General features: G+C 38.8%; 1 protein-coding gene across 1 annotated transcript in view; it reads right to left on the bottom strand.

Moving 5' to 3' along the window:
* nrp1a (neuropilin 1a) overlaps nt 1-21,127 on the bottom strand; it is a gene marked incomplete in the record, with an annotated part of 413,352 nt that overhangs the window by 71,746 nt on the left and 320,479 nt on the right. Inside the window, 2 exon segments of the mRNA XM_037694431.1 lie at nt 4,886-5,217; nt 10,730-10,874. Coding sequence (XP_037550359.1) covers nt 4,886-5,217; nt 10,730-10,874 — 477 coding nt within the window.

Here is a 21,127-nt window from a genome sequence, read left to right as displayed (position 1 = left end):
GCGGAGCTCTGAGCACACAAGGCTGGTATCCGGAACCCGAGCCTCCGAGTCGGCACATCGAAGGATCTTCCGCGGTGACCAGCTGAACTTGGAGCCGGGGAGATGACGCCCTGCCCGGCCTGGCACTCCGAGGCTCCGGAGGGAGGATCGGGGTACACCAGCAGAGCTCCATCCAGCTTGCTCTGAATTATGTCATCGGCCACCAAGCACAAAAAATGCCAGCACATCAGCATTAGACCAAAATGTTGTCAGTATTGTTTTTAAAATCTTTAAAATAAGTCCAGTCGCTGCTCCAGTCCGAGAAATTGCAAATGGCGGATTATTGTTTTGAAAAGTTTCTGAAGGATCCAGTGACTCCGCCCCCGACTCCGCCCCCGACCAATCAGTGACCGACAGATTTCTGACGTCACGTTTTAGTACCTCTTCGTTCCGGTTAGAACCACAGAGCCAAGGGTACTGAAAATAGTAACAGGTGCTAAGTACCGGTACTAATGGAAAAGCCTCAGAACCGGGCCAAGTAGGGTCCAGTTGGCCCGTACCGGTACTAATGGAAAAGGGGCATAAATGAACTGTATCTGCACATCAGTAAGCAGCACAGTCCACCCTGATGCTTTTCTCATCTTGGCTGGCGATTTTAACCATGCAGATCTAAGGAGTGTGTTTCCAAAGACATCCAAACACACAAACTTTCCAACAAGAGGAAACAATACACTGGACCAAGTTTACACCACCATGAAAGGAGCCTACAAGGTCCTGCCTCTCCCCCACATCAGTGCCTCTGATCACATCAGTGTTATGCTAATGCCAGCATATAGACCAATGGTTAAAGTCACCAAACCAGTTTGCAAGCAGGTACGAGTGTGGCCGGAGGGCTCTTTAGAAGCTCTTCAGGATTGTTTCAGAGTCAGAGTCAGAGTTTCTTTATTGTCATTCGCACCTCATGTGGTACATGTGGTGGAGCGAAATTATGTACGCAGGGTCCCAGTTACATCCAACAATAAAATGTCTAAGAAAAACAGTAATAACATCTAAGATATGAACTAAGAAAAACATCAACTAAATATACACTAAGCACTCATAACATAAAACATTGAACATCAGCAATCATCATTCAACACCACAGATTGGAATATGTTCAAAAAAGCTGCTACCAAAAACAACAACACAGATCTTCAAGAGTAGTCAGATACTGTATGCTCATACATCACCAAGTGTATTGATGATGTAACTGACCTCAAGACCATCACTGTTCAGGCAAATCAGAAGCCATGGCTGACAGCAGAGGTCTACAGACTCCTGAGAGCAAGGAACGCCACCTTCACTGCAGGAGATCAGGTGGGCCTGAGGGCAGCCAGAAACAATCTGTCCTGGGGCATCAGAAAGGCCAAGAAGCAGTATTCCAGGAAGATAGCTCATCACTTCAGTGACAGCAAGGATACACGGAGTCTGTGGCGGGGAATACAGACCATCACAAACTACAAGCCAGCCCCACAAACCTGTGACAGCACAACCTCTACACTGAATGAGCTGAATGACTTCTTTGCTTGGTTTGAGGCATGGAACAGCACACCTGCACAGAAACTCTCCCCCTCTCCCGGTGACCAGGTACTGACGCTGTCCACGGACAGTGTAAGACAACCATTCAACAAGATCAACGCCCGAAAAGCTTCTGGTTCTGACAACATACCTGGTTGTGTGCTGAAGGACTGTGCAGTGGAACTTGCAGTGGTCTTCACGGATATCTTTAACATCTCACTGAGTCAGACCATCGTCCCCACCTGTTTCAAAGCCACCACCATCATCCCTGTCCCAAAGAAGGCATCGCCCTCCTGCCTCAATGATGATCGTCCGGTGGCACTCACCCCCATCCTGATGAAGTGCTTCGAACGGCTAGTCTTGAAGCACATCAACTCTGTTCTTCCTGCCTCCCTGGATCCCTTCCAGTTTGCATATTGGCTAAATCGTTCGACCGACGACACCATCTCCTCTGCCCTCCATACAGCCCTCACACATCTGGACACTAAGGACTCTTATGTTAGAATGCTGTTCATTGACTTCAGCTCGGCATTCAACACCATCATCCTCTAACAGCTCGTCCTTAAACTGGACAGTCTGGGGTTGAACACCTCATTGTGTAACTGGCTGCTAGACTTCCTGACCGGGAGACAACAGGCAGTACGGGTCGGCAGTAACACATCCAGCACTATCACAGTGAATACAGGGGCCCCCCAAGGATGCATGCTGAGCCCACTTCTATTCACCCTTCTGACACACGACTGCACACCATCATACAGCTTCAACTACTTTGTCAAGTTTGCGGATGATATGACTGTGGTTGGTCTCATCAGCAACAATGATGAGACAGACTACAGGAACGAGGTGAGCCGCCTGGCCTTGTGGTGCAGACACAACAATCTCTCTCTGAACGTGGATAAGACAAAGGAGATTGTTGTGGACTTCAGGAAGATGCATGCCCAGCATGCTCCTCTGACCATCAATGGTACTACTGTGGAGAGAGTGAGCAGCACCAAGTTTCTGGGAGTGCACGTCTCAGAGGACCTGTCCTGGAGGAGGAACACTGCATCACTGGCCAAGAAGGCTCACCAGCATCTCTACTTTCTCCGCAAGCTGAAAAGAGCTGGAGCTCCAACCCCCATCATGTGCACCTTCTACAGGGGCGCCATAGAGAGTGTCCTGACCAGCTGCATCACGGTGTGGTTTGGTGCATGTACTGCATCCTGCCGCAAGACACTCCAGCGCATCATGAGAGCAGCCGAGAAGATTGTCAACACCACCTTCCCGTCACTACATGACTTACACAGTACCCGCCTCACTCGGAAAGCCCTCTGTATGGCGGGCGATCCCACACACCCACTACACAGCTTCTTCAGCCTGCTGCCATCTGGGAGGAGACTGCGGAGTCTCCAGGCTCGAACTAGCAGACTGAGAGACAGCTCAGTTCATCAGGCAGTCAGGATGCTGAACTCTCTGCCTGCTCTGCCTCCCCTCCCTCTTGTACCGCCTTAACACACAAAACTTTCACACATTTCCACACAAGACAAAAACTTTTTAACACTGAACTCCGCATCATTAAAAAACGGGTTATACACTCAACACACGGTCACGTGCTCATTCAATTTGCACTACTTTTTACATTTGCACTACTGTTAATATTCAAACTACTGTTCATATTCAAACTACTGTTTATATTCATACCACTGTTCATATTCATACTACTGTTCATATTCATACCACTGTTCATATTCATACTACTGTTTACATTCACAATACTGTTTACATTCACACTACTGTTTATATTCACACTGCTGCTTATATTACACTACCGTTGATATACAAAGTATATATACATATGTATTACTAGCCTTATTGCATATGTCACTTTACCTACACCAATATCAAGGACTTCATACATATACTATGTACATTCACTTCATATGCTGCTTTGCCACTTACTACAAATATCAATGTCAGGACTTCATTTAATTTGATTTTATAGATATATTTAAAAAATATATTTTTTATACCGCTATAGTAAGACAGTATCATACTTTTATTATCCTGATGCATGCTCAATAATCCAGGTAGAAAAATCTAAAAAGGTTAAATCTGGTCCTCTGGTTTTTTTTAATGTCCAGAGGACCAGATTTAACCTTTTTAGACATACTTTTATTAATTCATTTTATGCTTATGTTTATTAAATGCTTTAATGTTAAATGGTTATTGTTACACCGGGGTCTGAGAGTAATGTAATTTCAACCCTGTGTATGTCCTGTACATATTGCAGTTTTTGACAATAAAGTGACTTTGACTTTGATTGTTGTCTGTACCTCACCTGTGTTCTTTGTTTAAAACAGGTCTCTCTTGTAAATGAGTCCTCGAGGCTCAATGAGACTAACCTGTATAAATAAAGGTTGAATGAAAATAAGTGTGTTGTGTGGGATACAAAGCAGGAAGAGAGAACTAGGCAAAGGATGCTAATATATTTATTCTGATAAGATAATTCAAGGTTTAAGGTGTGTGTTCCTTTGTAATGAAACTCTGGAACAACAATTTCCTGGAGGATCAATAAATGGGGGATCTAACCATATCTTATCTTATCTTAAGGTCCAAGGTTCTTTACTGTCATTTGCATCACATGTGGTACATCAAGTGGAACGAAATTGTGCACTCAAGGTCCCAGTTACACCCAAAAATACCAATAATATAAAGTATCCTAAGACTGAGTTTGTTGCAGCTCATCAGACTGAAGAAGTATTTTGGATAAAAGACAAAACATTCCAACAAGAAGAATCTGTCCAGAGGACCTGACTTTACTTTGTTCAATTTTTCTACCTGGATGCATCAGAATGCATAAGGATAGTATACAAGGATCTAATATATATGCTAAACAATATTAATATAATATAATAAGTTGTATTAAACAGCAGCCTGAACGTGAGTCTGTTGCGAGCAGATGGGTATGTATACATCAGCTTATGGGTAAGAAATCAGCAGCATAATCAGCAGCACAAATAAAGCGTCAAATGTCCAATTAAAGTGGCATTTTATTGGATCACAATGGCCACTTTCTTACAACTGTAAGGCACAAAGCTTTGGTAATAAGTGACTAAATTAGTCAAAATCCAAAAAGATGTTTTGACATATATGATTGTCATTTTCAGAAGAATCTATTGATTCTTCAGAAATCAGAAGATTTCTGCTGTTTCAGAAACAAAACCAAACAGTTTCAATTGTTTCCCTCGACAGTGTTCAAATTTGATTCACCGTAGACAGGTTGAAAGCAAGGACATGTCTTAATGTGGTTAATATAGATGCTTAACTTCAAATCTGATAAGCTAGCAAAGACATGAAAAGCAAATCCTACCTTTGGCTTGTTCCCATTAGCATCATACACCATCCTCCAGTCAGAGTCGTTATTGCTGTAGCTGAGATGAAACTTCTTCATGAAGACTTTGTTCTCCCGATATTTCCCACCCTGGATGATCAACCCCCTCACCAACTTCTCCTCACCAAGGTCCACCTGCAGCCATTCATTTGCGAAGGGCTGTGGCTGAGGTAGCAGGGTCCATCCTGTTCTGCTGGTAAGCAAGCGAGCATTCTCTGGTACCCAGTTACGATCTGTATGGGAGGATGCGGTGATCTGGTTGTCTGTGATCATGCCTGACACCATGCCCAGCATGCCTGAGCATGGGTACTCTAAAATAGAAAAGAAATTGAAAATCACACTTAACTTTTTGATGCAAATTATTGAAAAGCTGCAGTGATCTTTGATGGAACCACAGAGAACCTGATTTATAGCCAAAGCAAGTCCAAATGTTCAACAGCATCCAGTACACCACAAGTCTGGTTTGGTAAACTTGAAAGAAAAGAGGGCTTTTCTCCTAACTATTTGTAATATTACTGTATCTTTCTCTCTTGCTGTCAGTAGATCTTATGCATACTAATTCTTCTGCCTGAAGCAATTGTGTCCAGGCAGCCAATTAAAAACCTCTGCTCTGTTGGGGCTTCCACCTCCTGTATTCTGGGAGTCCTTTTTCTTTTCAGCTCTCTACCCCTCCCTACATAGATTCACATGCTTTCACTCAAGAAGGCCTTGTTGTGTTTAATCTGCTGCTGCAGCACTCATCTACCTTCTGCACCACAGCTGTCAACTTCTGTGGGAACTTATGTTTGAGCACCTCATTGTTTTCCCTCCATAATGTTGGATCTTTTCCCTTCCCCCTGTTCTTATCACTCCCTAGTCTGATCCTTTTGAACTCTTGAAAGTTTAAGCCTCTTTGCTTTCATTTGTTCAAAAATACCAATGCCTGTCTAAATGTTCTTATGTTTTAGTGGCATTATTTTTTAAACTGAGAGGGGTAACAACTTATTGCTACAGCTTGAAAACATGCAGATGCTCTGATCTCTTTATAATTTTACGCATATCTGTGATTTTATAATTGGGCAAAACTGGGGTGTGACTAGTGCCCAGCCTTAATATGAAACAGTTTTAAACTCAAAAGCAAGAATGAGTATGATCTTGGAAACAAACTAACTACAGCAGCAACAAGAAAGTAAGAATATGACTCATTATGCCCAGTGACTGGGCCAACAAGTGTTAGAGATACAGTATATTCAAACACCAAAGTGTTCTTCAAATAGAGGTTGTAATTTTTTATGTTTGTAACATAATTAATGAGATACACAGTGTCAGCAGTGAAAAAAATAAATACTGTAGCCATCACCCCTTTTCATTTGTAAGACAAACATATTGGATTGTGAATTTGGGGATGGTCAAGAATTTCAGATTTTCCGAGTTTGAATTGTGACTTAAAGGTGAATTGCCCACTTGGAACTCTAATTTGGAAATTTTAACTTCTCAGTACAAATAGAGCTCACTGTTATTAATTACTCACTTAGTCTGAGACCTGCTTTATCCAGGCATTATGACATGTCATGTGCCATATGAGACGAAGTGAATACTGCATTGCTGAGGCACTCAGCAACATGGCTGCATCTGGATAAAGTGAACAAGGGGTTTCAGAACAAGGCCTCGATCAGACAACCTGTCTTCGGTTATCTAAAACAGTCAACCCCCACCTCTCCACATACCACCACCAAATAAATAAATAAATACATTTAAAAAAAAATTCTTAGTTGTGCCGTCCAGAGAAAATAGCAAATGCTGTCTGTGCAAACCCCACATTTGGGGGATTGTACTCCTTTCTTCTTTCGTCTTTGGGCAAAATCTGTTTGAGTGAGATCAAAGAAGTTGGTCTTTGCAGAACACAGCTAAGGTCCTGCACTCCGAACGCCTTTGAAGTAGCAAGAAATAAGAAAAAGGTATGTGTGTGAATGAAAGGGCATGTGTGTGAAAGAGAGATAAAAACCAACTGATGTGACTTTAGACACTTGAGTGAACTCCCTGGATCATCTGGATCTCTTAATCAACTTCAGCTGTGATCACAGAAGCAGACGGGATACCATGAATGCAGGGACACGCACAGTGGAACTACCATTAATGTTTATGATTGTGTATGTGTGTGATAGATTTAAAGATGATGTAGGCCTCTGTGGGCAACATTCAGAGTTTGGGTGGAGAGTCAGTGGTGGATGAGAGCTATTTTTACACCATGGCATGTTTACCAGCAACGGGATGGTAGATTTTTCAAATAATGAGTAGTTGTCTGTATTAGCGGAGACACACAGCTGTAATAATTTATGGAGAAACTTTTTGTGACATTCAAACTGTCCTTTTTGAGTTGCCTAAATGGTATACCACCATCACTAAAATATTCACATTTTTAAAATGCTATTGAAGCTCTGGTTTTAGGGACTTCTAGCTCAGTGAAGAATAGAAGTAAAGTCACAGAGTTTAAGCAGCACTCAGCAGCTTTAGATTCTCCCCCACAGTGCTGGTAGCATGCAGCAGAGTTGGCAGAGTCTTCAGAGAGGCCAATGCTGCTGACGTCATCCAGAGACCATGCGGTGACTTCGATCCTGTGATGTGTTTGCGCTCAGTACGGTGGTCTGATTATGTGACCTAAACACATGCTCCAACTGTAACCCTGATGTACTCACAGCGTGCTATGCTACCATTTAAACAACCACACATTTGTTGCATCTGAGTGATCCATAATATCACAGACCATTCAAATAGTTATTTATGAAGACAGATTGTTTTCATATTTTTTTACATTTAAATAGACTGGAGATTTAAATGAACAGCTGTTTCCACAAAAGCCAATCTTTGGGGCATTATTATTTACTCTATTTATCAATGCTCTTCACTTGGTTTGTTTTAATTTTAACATTAAAATGTATGCAGATGATATTGTGATCTATGTACACTGTAACATTTTGACAACTATTGGACAGTAGAAATTTTCTGAAAGTAGTTACAATGTACTGATTAACTTTTGTAGTTAAAGATGGCTTCCAGAGCTAATTAACCTTAAAAAATGGTTGTAACTGTATCAGTTTCACAGACATTCAGCCAGTGGTGTAGTCTACATTTTTGTAGTTGGTATACTGTGCTTAGAAACCAAAGTACACTGGTTAGTACAATGTATGGAAATTGTCAATTTATTTAGATTTTTAAGCATATTGAACATTTCCAAATTTCTCTGATGCTTATATTTGAATAAATGTACAGCAAACTTTGTACAACTGTTGGCTTTGTATTGAAATGTACAACAAACTTTGTACAACTGTTGTCTTTGTATTGAAATGTACAACAAACGTTGTACAACTGTTGGCTTTGTATTGAAAACATGTTATAGAATTTATAAAACAGTATCAAAGCAAAGTATGTTCAAGCATAAATTAGTAAGTACAGAATTTAACAATAATTTGCTGGATAAGCAAATGTAATAAACAAGCGCTGCATACAGAAAAATTGTAAAGGAAGCATTTAACTGCCATTTAATGTATCAATGGCATGTGCCTAATGATGTGTCATGTATCATTGGACACTTTTAAATGGGTATACTGAAATTCTTAAGCTTTTTTAGTGGGTATACTCCGTATATCAGCGTATCGCGTAGACTACACCACTGCGTTCAGCTGATATTTGGTGTGTAAATGGATGAATGCCATCCCCTTCACAATGTCCAAGCAGTAACAGAAAGACTATTGTTAAAATCCAACATTTTTCAGTCAGGTCATCTGGAGTGTGTGGTGTGGTACGCCGGGGCCACTGCCAGGGACAGACTCAGACTGCAGCGCGTTGTGCGCTCAGCTGAGAAGGTGATCAGCTGCAGCCTTCCATCCCTCCACGACCTGTACGTCTCCAGGACTGTGAGGCGAGCAGGTCGGATCACAGCTGACCCTGCTCACCCTGCACACGGACTGTTTGAACCACTCCCCTCAGGCAGGAGGCTTCGGTCCATTCGGACCAGAACCTCCCGCCAAAAGAACAGTTTCTTCCCCTCTGCTGTTGGACTCCTGAACACTCATAATGCTACCTCATAATTTCTGCTTTGGTCACATTACATCTGTATTATAATTTAATACTCCATCTGTACTGTTCTCTAAGCTTTTTTATTGTTTTCTATTGTATGGGTGTACATATGGTTATGTTATGTTTTTAATTTTACTTTATTTGTGGGTGTACACAGGTCTTATGTCTTATGTAATGTTCTCATTTTTACTTAATTTTTACTTTATTTTTACTTTATTTTACTTTATTACTATTCACACCTTATGTCGAAGCAAATTCCTAGTTTGTGAACCTCGTTCATTGACATGGCAATAATAAACTGATTCTAATAAACTGATTCTGATTCTGGACAGTTTCTTTTTTTGTGTTGAAACATTTCACCTTCGATCCGGAAGGCTTCATCAGTCAAGGAAACACACAACATAACTGATTCTTCCCCCAACAGCTTACTCCAAAGTGGAACAAACCAGTTTTGTTTGTGATAAGATCGTCTTTTTGGTACGCCCCCTCCTCCATTGCTGACCCTCTTCCTTGTTGACAGTCGTGTCAAACTGGTTGAAAACAACAAAGTCCATGGTCAATAATCCAGGTATACAATCCAACATTTTTCAGTCAGGTCATCTGGACAGTTTCTTTTTTGTGATCTTATCAGAATCTTATCACAAACAAAACTGGTTTGTTCCACTTTGAATAGTAAACAGCCATCAGTGTGCTAATGATCCATTGTTAGGCTGATGGTCCTTCTTGAGCATGTGATCAGCTGGTTTTGGTTGTCAGCAGCAAAACTGGTTGATCCACTCTGAGACGGTGCTATTTAAGAGACTGAGCTGAATACAGCTCCTCAGACTGAGGAAGTCTCTCGGATGAGAGACGAAACGTTTCTACATTTTTTTGTTGTTTTGCTTTGTTGTTTTTTTTGTTTGTTTTTTTTGAATGTCCAGAGGACCAGATTTAACTTTTTTAGATTTTTCTACCTGGATTATTGAGCATGCATCAGGATGCTATGCAGTCCCTTGCTTCAAGGTATGCTATTTTTATATTTTAATCTGTTTTAACAGTACATTTTAATGTCAGCCCAAGGACAATAAATAAAAACTAGCCATCTGTCTAAATGCAGAAAATGTACTGTAAGAATTTTAATATGCAATGCCCTTGTTAAAATATAACAAAGTTAAACCTAAATATAAGGTTTAATAATGAATATTGCTTACTAAAAAGGCTACTTTTTTCTTACTCTAAATGCACAATTACAAAACACTCAAGTCTCACTACATATGTTCATTATTCTGCTGAGATAATGGCAGATGTGCCATAACCACACATAAGGGACTTGTCACTTTAAAAATCATCCACAAAACAGCAAAGATGAGAAAACTGCTACTAAAATCAAAGTTTCATAAGAAAAGGCAGACCGCAGCTGGAAACAAATTAGATGGAGGGATGGAACTTCATATAGGCCCACCCAACTCTGACTCTCCTGCCTGCCAGCTGTTTACTTCATTTATATTGAATGAGGTACATTTAAACATGCAAGTAAGTAATCCATATTCCTTTGCCATTAATATACAAAAACTGGTTCTGGGCAAGGTGTTTGTGCATCTGGGGCCTGAACTCAAAATGACAACTAATATGTGAAGAAATCACAAGTAAAATAAAAGTTAATACTTTGTTTTAGCACTTTAAACATTTAGATAGAAATAGTCTTTGCAACAATAGCTTTGAACAAAGATTGAGTTGCAACCCTTGGGTGTGTGTATTAGAATTAGCTAGGATCCCGTGGTAACCAACCTGATATCTTGCAGCCATAAACCTCAAACCGCAGTGCAATGCCTGTCTCCCAGGTAACTGGCCGGATTCGTAAGAAACGTGTCAGTGTGGGTTTAGGCAGCATTGTCTTGGCAACCTCTGTTGGGTTGGTGTTACCTTGAAAAATCTGTGAAAAAAGACAGGAGATAAAATTATCACTGACAGAAAAGCTAAGGTGAGTTTTCAGAAAAAAATGTTACCTTTAAAATTCAATTCAATTCAGTTCAATTCAGTTTATTTATATAGCACCAAATCACAACAAAGTTGTCACAGGGCACTTTACAGGAACATTCACATACATAAAAGCCAATTGGTAAAGTTCTCTATCTAAGGAGGCCAGCAGACAAGTAGAATCTTGGCTTCATTGCTGTCTCTCATCCTGAGCAAGCACAGTGGCAACAGTGGAAAGGAAAAACTCCCTTTTAAAAGGAAGAAACCTCCAGCAGAACCAGGCTCAGGACAAGCGGCCATCTGCTTTGACCGGCTGGTTTGAGAGGACAGAAAGTAGAGACAGACGAACATAGAACGGTAGGTCCAGGTATAGGTCCAGGTGTACCTCAAAGACAAAAAAACCCCCCACATGTTAAGGATTAAAAAAATTACAAATACAAAACAGGTTTAGCAGAGTAAGTAAAGACAGCAGCAGAGTGAAAAGTGTGGTCAGTTTGTCCTCCAGAAGTCTAAGCCTATAGCAGCATAACTAAGGGACAGCTCAGGAAACCCAAGACGACACAAACTATAGGATTTAACAAAAAGGAAAGTCTTAAGCCTAGTTTTAAACTTAGATAATGTGTCAGCCTCACGGACAGAGATTGGAAGTTGGTTCCACCAGAGAGGAGCCTGATAACTGAAAGATCTGCCTCCCATTCTGTTTTTGTAAATTCTAGGAACCACAATTAAACCTGCAGCCTGAGAGCGAAGTGCTCTGTTACGAAAATATGGAACAATAAAATCTGTAATATAAGATGGAGCCAGGTTGTTGAGAGCTTTGTAGGTTATACGTAAGATTTTGAATACTATTCTGGATTTGACAGGGAGCCAGTGGAGAGAAATTAAAACTGGAGAAATATGATCTCTCCTACAACAAAGTCCATGCTCAATAATCCAGGTATAAAATCCAAAATTTTTCAGTCAGGTCATCTGGACAGTTTCTTTTTTGGTGCTGAAATGTTTCGCCTTTGATCCGGAAGGCTTCATCAGTCAAGGAAACACACAACAAAATTGATTCTTCCTAAAGCAGCTTACTCCAAAGTGGAACAAATCAGTTTTGCTTGTGATTAGAGGTAAGGAAGAGGGCCGGCAATGGAGGAGGGGCGTACCAAAGAGACCATCTAATCACAAGCAAAACTGTTTATTTCCACTTTGGAGTAAGCTGTTGGAGGAAGAATCAATTTTGTTGTGTGTTTCCTTGACTGATGAAGCCTTCCAGATCGAAGGCAAAACTTTTCAGCACAAAAAAAAACAAAAAAACTGTCCAGATAACCTGACTGAAAAATGTTAGATTTTATTCCTGGATTATTGAGCATGGACTGTGTTGTTTTCAACCAGTTTGACAAGACTGTCAACAAGGAAGAAGGCAGGCAATGGAGGAGGGGCGTACCACAGAGACCATATAATCACAAGCAAAACTGGTTTGTTCCACTGTGGAGTAAGCTGTTGGAGGAAGAATCAATTTTGTTGTGTGTTTCCTTGACTGATGAAGCCTTACAGATCGAAGGCGAAACATTTCAGCACAAAAAAAAGAAACTGTCCAGATGACCTGACTGAAAAATGTTGGATTTTATACCTGGATTATTGAGCATGGACTTTGTTGTTTTCAACCAGTTTGACAAGACTGTCAACAAGGAAGAGGGCCACCAATGGAGGAGGGGCGTAACAAAGAGACCATCTAATCACAAGTGTAAATCCTTATTAAGTGAAACCTGAGCCTGACACTGCCATGGCCTCCGCCATAATTCTTGTCCAGAAAATTAATTATTCTCAGTGGCTTGGGTTTAAAGTTTTACTTAAAAATGAAACATGTACAGCAAAAAAGTAAGCAAAAACAACTTATCCACGATTTGGTAATTAAACAGGAAAAAAGCAAGGGAGGTCAAAAAACTGTTTGGCTTCACTCCCCAACTAGTCTGTCTGGACTTTCTCTCCTGACATGCCCCACCCACATCACATGACTTAAATAAACATGTTACCAACCTCAAACCAACAAAGATCTACACATAAAACAAATAGCTTCAGTTATACATATAATCTTTACAAAATTTAGTTTAGGCTCCTACATTACCGGCCCCTAATTGTTAACAATATCTTTGGAACAATTACTTAAACTCTTATCTAAGATGCCTAAACTATTTTTAAAGAAAATCTATTCAAACAATGTGTCCCATCTTATAATGTCTATAAAACAATGACCTTTGAAAATACCTTAATTCATCTTCAGATTCTTGAGGGAGACACACCTTTGTCACAGGGCGGCAAAGCTCGTTTGTCTTGGTCCTTAATTTAACTTGACGGACAAAACCTTTGCTGTCAGGAAATGTCTCCATTACCTTTCCAAGAGTCCAGGAATTTCTGGATGAGGTGTCATCAACAATGAGTACCACATCACCAACATGCAAGTTTCTTCTGGATGTGGACCATCGCTGTCTTTCTTGGAGTTGTGTGAGATATTCCTTACACAATAGTTTCCAGAAGACATCCGAAAGATACTGAATCTGTCTCCATCTGCATTTAGCATACTGGTCATCTTTTTTGAACACTCCAGGGGGTAGATCAGGTTTGACTTTGAGTAGATACAGATGATTAGGTGTTAACGCTTGTAAATCATTCAGATCCGAAGATGCTGTTGTTATGGGCCTACTGTTAATGATTGCTTCAGCCTCACACAGCAAAGTATGGAGCCCATCTTCATCCAAAATCTGCTCCTTAACAGTGGTGTTCAGAATCTTTCTCACTGAGCGAATCAAACGCTCCCAGCTTCCTCCAAAGTGGGAACCTGCTGGAGGATTAAAGTACCATTTGACACCTTTTTGCTGCAGTGTCTTCATGATCTTGCTTGTGTTCCATTCACTAATAGATTTCTTCAACTCCAAATCAGCTGATCAAACGTTTGTTCCATTGTCAGAATACATTTCTTTAACTTGTCCTCTTCTGGTTATAAATGTTCTTATAGCATTGAGGCATGCATCTATGTCGAGTGATGGTGCAACTTCTAGATGTACTGCTCGTATGGTGAGACATGTAAAAATAACACCATATATTTTTATCTGTCCTCTTCCCCTTTTCACCATGAATGGACCAAAATAATCAACACCGACTCTTGTGAATGGTGGATCATCAGGCTGGACCTGACATTTTGGCAGGTCTGCCATGAGTTGATTGCCTGGTGTACTATGCAATCTTCTGCATGTGATGCACTTGGCTAAAAACCTTCTGATGACTCTGTTTGCTCCAGGGATCCAGAATCTCTGTTGTAATTCAGCCAACATGTGATTCCTTCCTGCATGACCTGTCATGTTATGAATGTCTCCTAGGACAAGTCTAGTGATGTAGGAATCCTTTGGCAGAATTACTTGCTGCTTAGAATCATATGGCAAAGCTGCTCGACTCAGCCTTCCTCCAACAAGAATGACTCCATCTTGCAAAACTGGATTAAGCTTGTATAGTGAGCTGCACTTTTTCACCTTGTGATGTTCCTTCAGCATCACTAAGTCCTAATTAAACTCTTTTCTTTGGTAGTGCTTCACAGTTTCTGTTTCTGCCTTCATTAAATCTTCACAGAAAATATAAACGAGGGCAGAAGAGCTGCGGTGGCTGTTGACAAACTCTACATCAACGGTCAGCTGTTTAGAGATCCAGAGGTTACTCCCTGGCTCTATTAATAATATAAATAAGGTAAGTATGATCTTCAGTTGCTAATTTTACTTAAAATGTATTAGCAAGCATATATATTCATATTACTTACCAGATATTTATGTAATTTTTCAGCACAGCTCGGTTGGTGGGTTACACAGATGGTGGTGGTACACGGTGGCATGACACTTAATGTGGTAAGGGGGTTCTTTTTTTATTTTTTCTTCTTTTATCTTTATGTGTTTATTATCATTTCACTTTCTTTTTTTTGTCTCTATTTTTCTGACTCAACAATTATTAGCACACAGGCACAAAGGCTTATATATATCCATATACATACATACATACAAATACCTCATAAAGGAATACATCCATGATCTACCTTCAAAAACAGCACTTAGTTTATCTATAAATCATAAATAATCAATCATTAAGGATTATGTTATTGTCTGGGTGTTTTACTATTTTTGATATTTGTGATAATGGGTGTGGCTTAATTATATTTTCACAAGCACAAATATGGGTATCTTAAGGTTTGTCACATGGAATATTAATGGAGCCGGTAGCCAACATAAAAAAAATAGAATCTTTAGCCAGATTAAAAGATTAAAGGCAGATGTTGTATTACTCCAAGAGATTCATAAATTACCGTCAACTGTGGATGAGCTAAAATCTCCTGAGTTTCCTCATGTATTCTCAGCCTGCTACAACTCAAGACAGAGAGGAGTAGCAATATTAATTCATAAAAATGTGAACTTCACAATATTAGACACAGTTATAGACCCGCAAGGTAGATATATAATATTAAAATTATCCATACTCAGTCAAAAATATTGTATTGTTAGTTTATATGGGCCAAACGTGGACGATGCTGCTTTTTTTCATGATCTCTTCTCTACTCTATCAAATCACATGGATTGCTCGCTGGTACTGGGAGGTGATCTTAACTTTGGTCTAGATAACAAAATAGACAGGCTTAATGCAGTAGGAGCTCAACGCAGTTGGCAATCCATAAATGTAGTTAAACAGTACATGAGTGATTATGGACTCTGCGATGCATGGCGGTCTCTTCACCCTAATAGTAAAGAGTATTCTTTCTTTTCACATGTGCATCACTCTTACTCTCGTCTGGATTATTTTATAATCAGCAACTCATTGCTGACCAACATTTCAGACACTAAGATACACCCTATTGCTGTCAGCGATCATGCACCAGTTACTTTAAATTTAGATAATAAGAAAGAAATCCCAAAAAGTATAAACTGGAGATTAAATACCTCACTGCTTATGGATGAAGAATTTATACAATACTTTAAAAATGAATGGACATCGTATTTAGAGTTTAATGACTTGCCAGGTACATCAGCGTGTACACTCTGGGAGGCTGGGAAAACAGTTATGAGAGGGAAAATAATATCCTACGCAACAAACAAAAAGAAAAAAGAAAATAAACGTATTGAGGAATTAGAGAAATCTATCAAATTATTAGAAAGTTTACAAGGAGAGGAAACACAGAAAAAACTACGCAAGATAAAATTAGAACTAAATGAATGTATTGACAAAAAAAACAAATTCTTAGTACAAAGACTTCGCTTGGAACATTTTGAACACAGTAATAAATCCGGTAGCTTTTTAGCTAATCAACTCAAATTAAATAAAGAAAAAACGTCTATATATGGTATTAAAGACACAAATGGTAACATAACTTATGACGAGGAAAAAGTAAATAGTGTTTTTAGAGATTTCTATAAAACTCTATACACTCCACAAATAAATCCAACAGATGAAGATATTAATCAATTCTTGGAGAGAGTAATGCTTCCAAAACTAGACAGTAGTCAATCTTCAGAACTAGACTCACCATTAACATCAGATGAGCTCCGTGAAGCCATTAAAAACATGCCTAATAAGAAATCTCCAGGCCCAGATGGATATCCAGCAGAATTTTATAAAGAGTTCTGGAACATCCTGGAACCAATATTTCACAGAATGCTACATGAGTCAGAAGAAAATGGCAGATTTCCAACACATATGAATTCAGCCAACATTAGTTTACTATTAAAACCAGGGAAAGACCCAGTACTACCTACCAGTTATCGCCCCATCTCTCTTATTAATGTGGATGTTAAAATAATTAGTAAAGTCCTCTCTAAAAGATTAGAGAAAATAATTCCTCTCATTATTCATCCTGACCAAACTGGATTCATAAAAGGAAGACACTCGACCACAAACACACGCAGATTATATAATTTAATAGAGTATTCATATAGTAAAAATATTGAAACAGCTATTTTGTCTTTGGACGCAGAAAAAGCATTTGATAGGGTAAACTGGAAATTTTTATTTTCTACATTGAGTAAATTTGGTTTTGGGGACAATTTCATTAATTGGTTAAAAATATTATATAACTCACCAAGAGCATGTGTCAGGACAAATAATCAAATATCTTCAAGCTTCTGTTTACAGAGGGGGACCAGGCAGGGATGTCCACTTTCACCTGCACTATTTGCTATTTTTATTGAACCTTTAGCAGCAGCAATAAGACAAACTGCTGATATTAAAGGTATACTGTGTAGAAATATAGAACATAAAATTAGTCTTTATGCTGACGATGTTTTACTTTTTCTTCAGAACACAGAAAATTCAATATCTAATGTTATCGAATTAATAAACTCATTCTCAAAAGTTTCTGATTATTCTATAAATTGGTCAAAATCCACAGCTCTTCCAATAAACTGTGTGTTTAATACTTCTCTCAATGAACGACTACAATCAGGTAACATTACATACTTGGGCATTAATATTTCTCCTAGATTGGAAGACTTAATAAAATTGAATCATATCCCAATTTTAAAGAACATTGAAGATGATCTTACTAGATGGAAATCTCTGCCCATATGGGAAGAGTTGCCTCAGTAAAAATGATGGTCCTGCCGAGAATAAACTATTTATTCTCAATGATTCCAAATAAACCTTCAATTGAATGGTTTAAGTCACTGGACTCTTTGATATCTAAATTCCTTTGGAAAAACAAAACTCCACGTATTAGCTTAAAAGCATTACAGAAATCTAAAGATACCGGAGGATTAGAACTTCCCAACTTCTATCACTACTATTTAGCCAATAGGTTACAATATATCTCAAAGTGGTTAAATCCAAATACATTAGATGAAACTTGGATAGACATAGAACAAACTTTATGTAATAATATTAAGATTTCAGATCTACCGTTTATTAGCACAAATATAAAAAGACATGTTTGCTTTAAAAGCATCAGTATTAGCTCTTCTCTGACAGCATGGTGGGAGTATTTGAAAATGACAAAATCTTCACTACTCCCCTGTAGACATACACCCATCTGGAACAATCCTGACATCCTACAAGAAAATAATATGTTAAATTTCCCAGGTTGGAGAGTCAAGGGAATTGAACGTCTGGAACACATATATGAAGGTGTAGACTTTATTCCATTTAATAATTTAATAATACAATTTGACATTGAAAATACATACTTCTTAGAATATCAACAAATTAAGTCTATCATAAAAAAGAAATTTAAGCTTAATAAAACTTTGTTAGAAACACCAATATGTGTGTTAGAGTTCCTTAATCTTAAATCCCCCAAATTATTATCTAAAATATATGTAGTGAACCTGATCTGACCCTGATCTGACCCTGATGACCTCAAATCTATCAGATGGACAGAGACTGCTATTTTCATTGATCTGAATACAGTCTGAGCCATCTGATGACTTTCTTTCTTGAATTAATCAAGCAGAAAAGACAATTCTCTATAATCATTACTGTTTTACAAATGTTTAATAATCAAATTGTGTTAGTTCCACTCAATGTTACAGGTTGAAGAGAACTACTCATTTTTATTTTACATAAACAGTAAGTAATGATTTTTATTCCTCATTCAAAGAAGAAATCAGGTTAATATGCATTTCTTGATTTTCTGTCTGAAATGAGCCAAGCAACGTAAGTATGTGAAAGTTGAAGCTTCGGTCAACTAAATGTTTACTGAAAAAGAAATGTCATGTTTAATCTTTACAGAAGATACAGAAGAGTTGACTCCACGAAGTCTGCTTTTCTGCAATAATCTCTCTGTCAGTTGTTAAACAAACTCATTCTCTGACCTCGACTTTTGATAACACCTTACGTCAAAAACCACACCTCTTTCTGGTCCATCCACGAATCAGAAAGCTCTAAATTGACCCGGAAGTCAACTCATTTAAAATGTGGCAACTTCCCGGTTCTGTTAGAGTCTAGAGACTAGAGAGTCGAGAGTCTGGGAAAGAATTCCAGAGAGTTCCAGAGGCTGAGGAGATGAAGAACTAGAGAGTTGCTGGAGTTGAAAGATTCTGTTAGAGTCTGAGAAGTTCTGAAGAATGAAAGGAGTTCAGAGTTCTTGGGTGCAAACGCGTTCAGGATGACCCAGAGACGTTTTGGGATTATAATTTCTGTTTGAACAAACCACACACGACTATCTAAGGATTTCAGCTGCTCTCAACGGAGACGCTGAAAAAGTCTGGAGGATTCTCTATCGAGCTGATCTATCATCGACCAGGTAACAGTTTCTTCTTCGACTAAAGTGTACCGGAGGCAAGCTGAGATCTGATGAAGCGTGCACGTTCTGGACAAACAGATTAATTCCCTCACATATCTCTCTGTAAGATAACTCCATTTCATCTTAAAACTCTCCTCTTTCTCATAAAATCAGTACAGATATTTTAGAAATATCTGAAGCAAAGTCCTCGTTCACCGCAGAGTGATCGATGTCCCTTTTCTGTGAAACTTGTCTGTTATTATTTTCATATTTTGCCAAATTAATGTAAATGTTTGATGTTAAACTTTGATTCTGAAAATAAATGACCGCATTCATTTTGATGGGTCAAAGATAAATAACGTCTCTCGTTACATTTCTGTTAAATTCAATGCACGACATTACACAGTCAGAAAGATGAGGAACTCGTGAAAAGTATGCATATATATTTCCCTATATTGTCATACTACAACTAGTGGCACGTACCTACGTGACTACTACAACTGGTGGCCCGTAAAGTCTCATAAATGATTGTGAATTCGTGTAAACATTGATTTTTCATGTTGGCATGTTGAAAAATAACAGTTTATTAGCTGTGCTGAAATACTGCATGTTTACGCAGCGAGCTGGAGCTGCGCGCTTACACCTTTGCTGTCACGCTGGCAATGTTTTAAAAGCTGGAATTGTGTCATCGAGTCTTATGAAAGCTGACATTGTACGCCTGTTACGTGTAACTAAGCTGATGAGCTGTGGGAAACGTTGATTCTGTTTAAAAGTACGGAGGTTCTACCATAAGACCCGGCTGTGGTCCGGTTCGGTTCTGTTGAGTTTGAACGAGTATTTTGAATAGATGGATAAACGTTTTAAAAGCTGAGCGCCGTCTCAGAACACAGTTAAGAGTTATTCGTTACAATTTTTAACAGAAAAAGTGCATTTTGACAGTTTAAAAGACGAAAAGCTGACGAACTATTTTCAGGCTGAATCTAGCATGCTGGTTGCTAAAACGCTGCGTCATTGGTTGAAAAAGACCGTGTGTAACGTTCTCATTGGATGAGGGACGTGTCAATCACGTCACCCGGAAATGAAATTCGTTTTCATAGGGAAATAAAATCTGCTTTTTAAAGCTGAAAAGCGCCTTTAAAGTGATTTTGATACGCTGGCTAAGTGCTTCGAAGCATACTCGCTGAAATTTTGCCACGTTAGAGTTTAAAATCAGTCATAAAATGATGTTTTTAAACAACGCTAGCGATGCTAATTTTAAGCTAACGACCGGAGCCTTCACTACGCTTAAAATCACTAAATAAAGCTGCAATATTGTCCCAAAAAACTCATGTTTCAAGCTATAAAGTCTGATTGCAAAAAATTTTGCCACGTTTGTGTAAAAATCCGTTCAGAAATGTTGATTTTAACCGAGTTTAGCCGAAGCTAACTTCAAGCTAAGCGGCTAACAACAGGATGTCAACCGAACGCCACAGGAAGTTATAGCTCCCCTAGTGGACAACACAAACAGTGTCGGAGTTAAATTTTGTTGAGGTTGTACTGACACCTTCTGGAGAAGACGTGGGATCACAGGTTTCACTTCGTTTTTAGGTAAAGAGTGAAATTAAACGTTTTTATTTTTCTGTAAGGCAATTTTTGAGTTAACAAACTTCCTCAAAGTTGAATAAACACTGTTACCTTGCATTTTAAAAGTTAAAAAAGGTATTTATGCAAAGAGCATTTACCAAAAAGATTTTATTCACTGATAATTCCTTATAAAGGTACAAAATAAAATTAGAAACTTTTTAAAAAAAAGATACAGTTACAAATATTCACAGAGTTGAATAGTTTACTCATTTTGCTTGAAGGATAACACACGTTTAATTGCAAAATCACTAAATAAGAGTAAACTTATCAGGAAAAAGAGATTTTTCTGTTTAAGTTGCCACCTAAACAAATATCTTTCTATTTAATTTTAAATAGAAGCTTTACAGGAGGACAGGAGT

This window comes from Nematolebias whitei, chromosome 20 (assembly GCF_014905685.2).
Source record: "Nematolebias whitei isolate Nwh7 chromosome 20, NemWhi1, whole genome shotgun sequence".
In the NCBI taxonomy this organism is placed as follows: Eukaryota; Metazoa; Chordata; class Actinopteri; order Cyprinodontiformes; family Rivulidae; genus Nematolebias; species Nematolebias whitei.
This window is presented reverse-complemented; position numbering and strand designations above follow the sequence as displayed.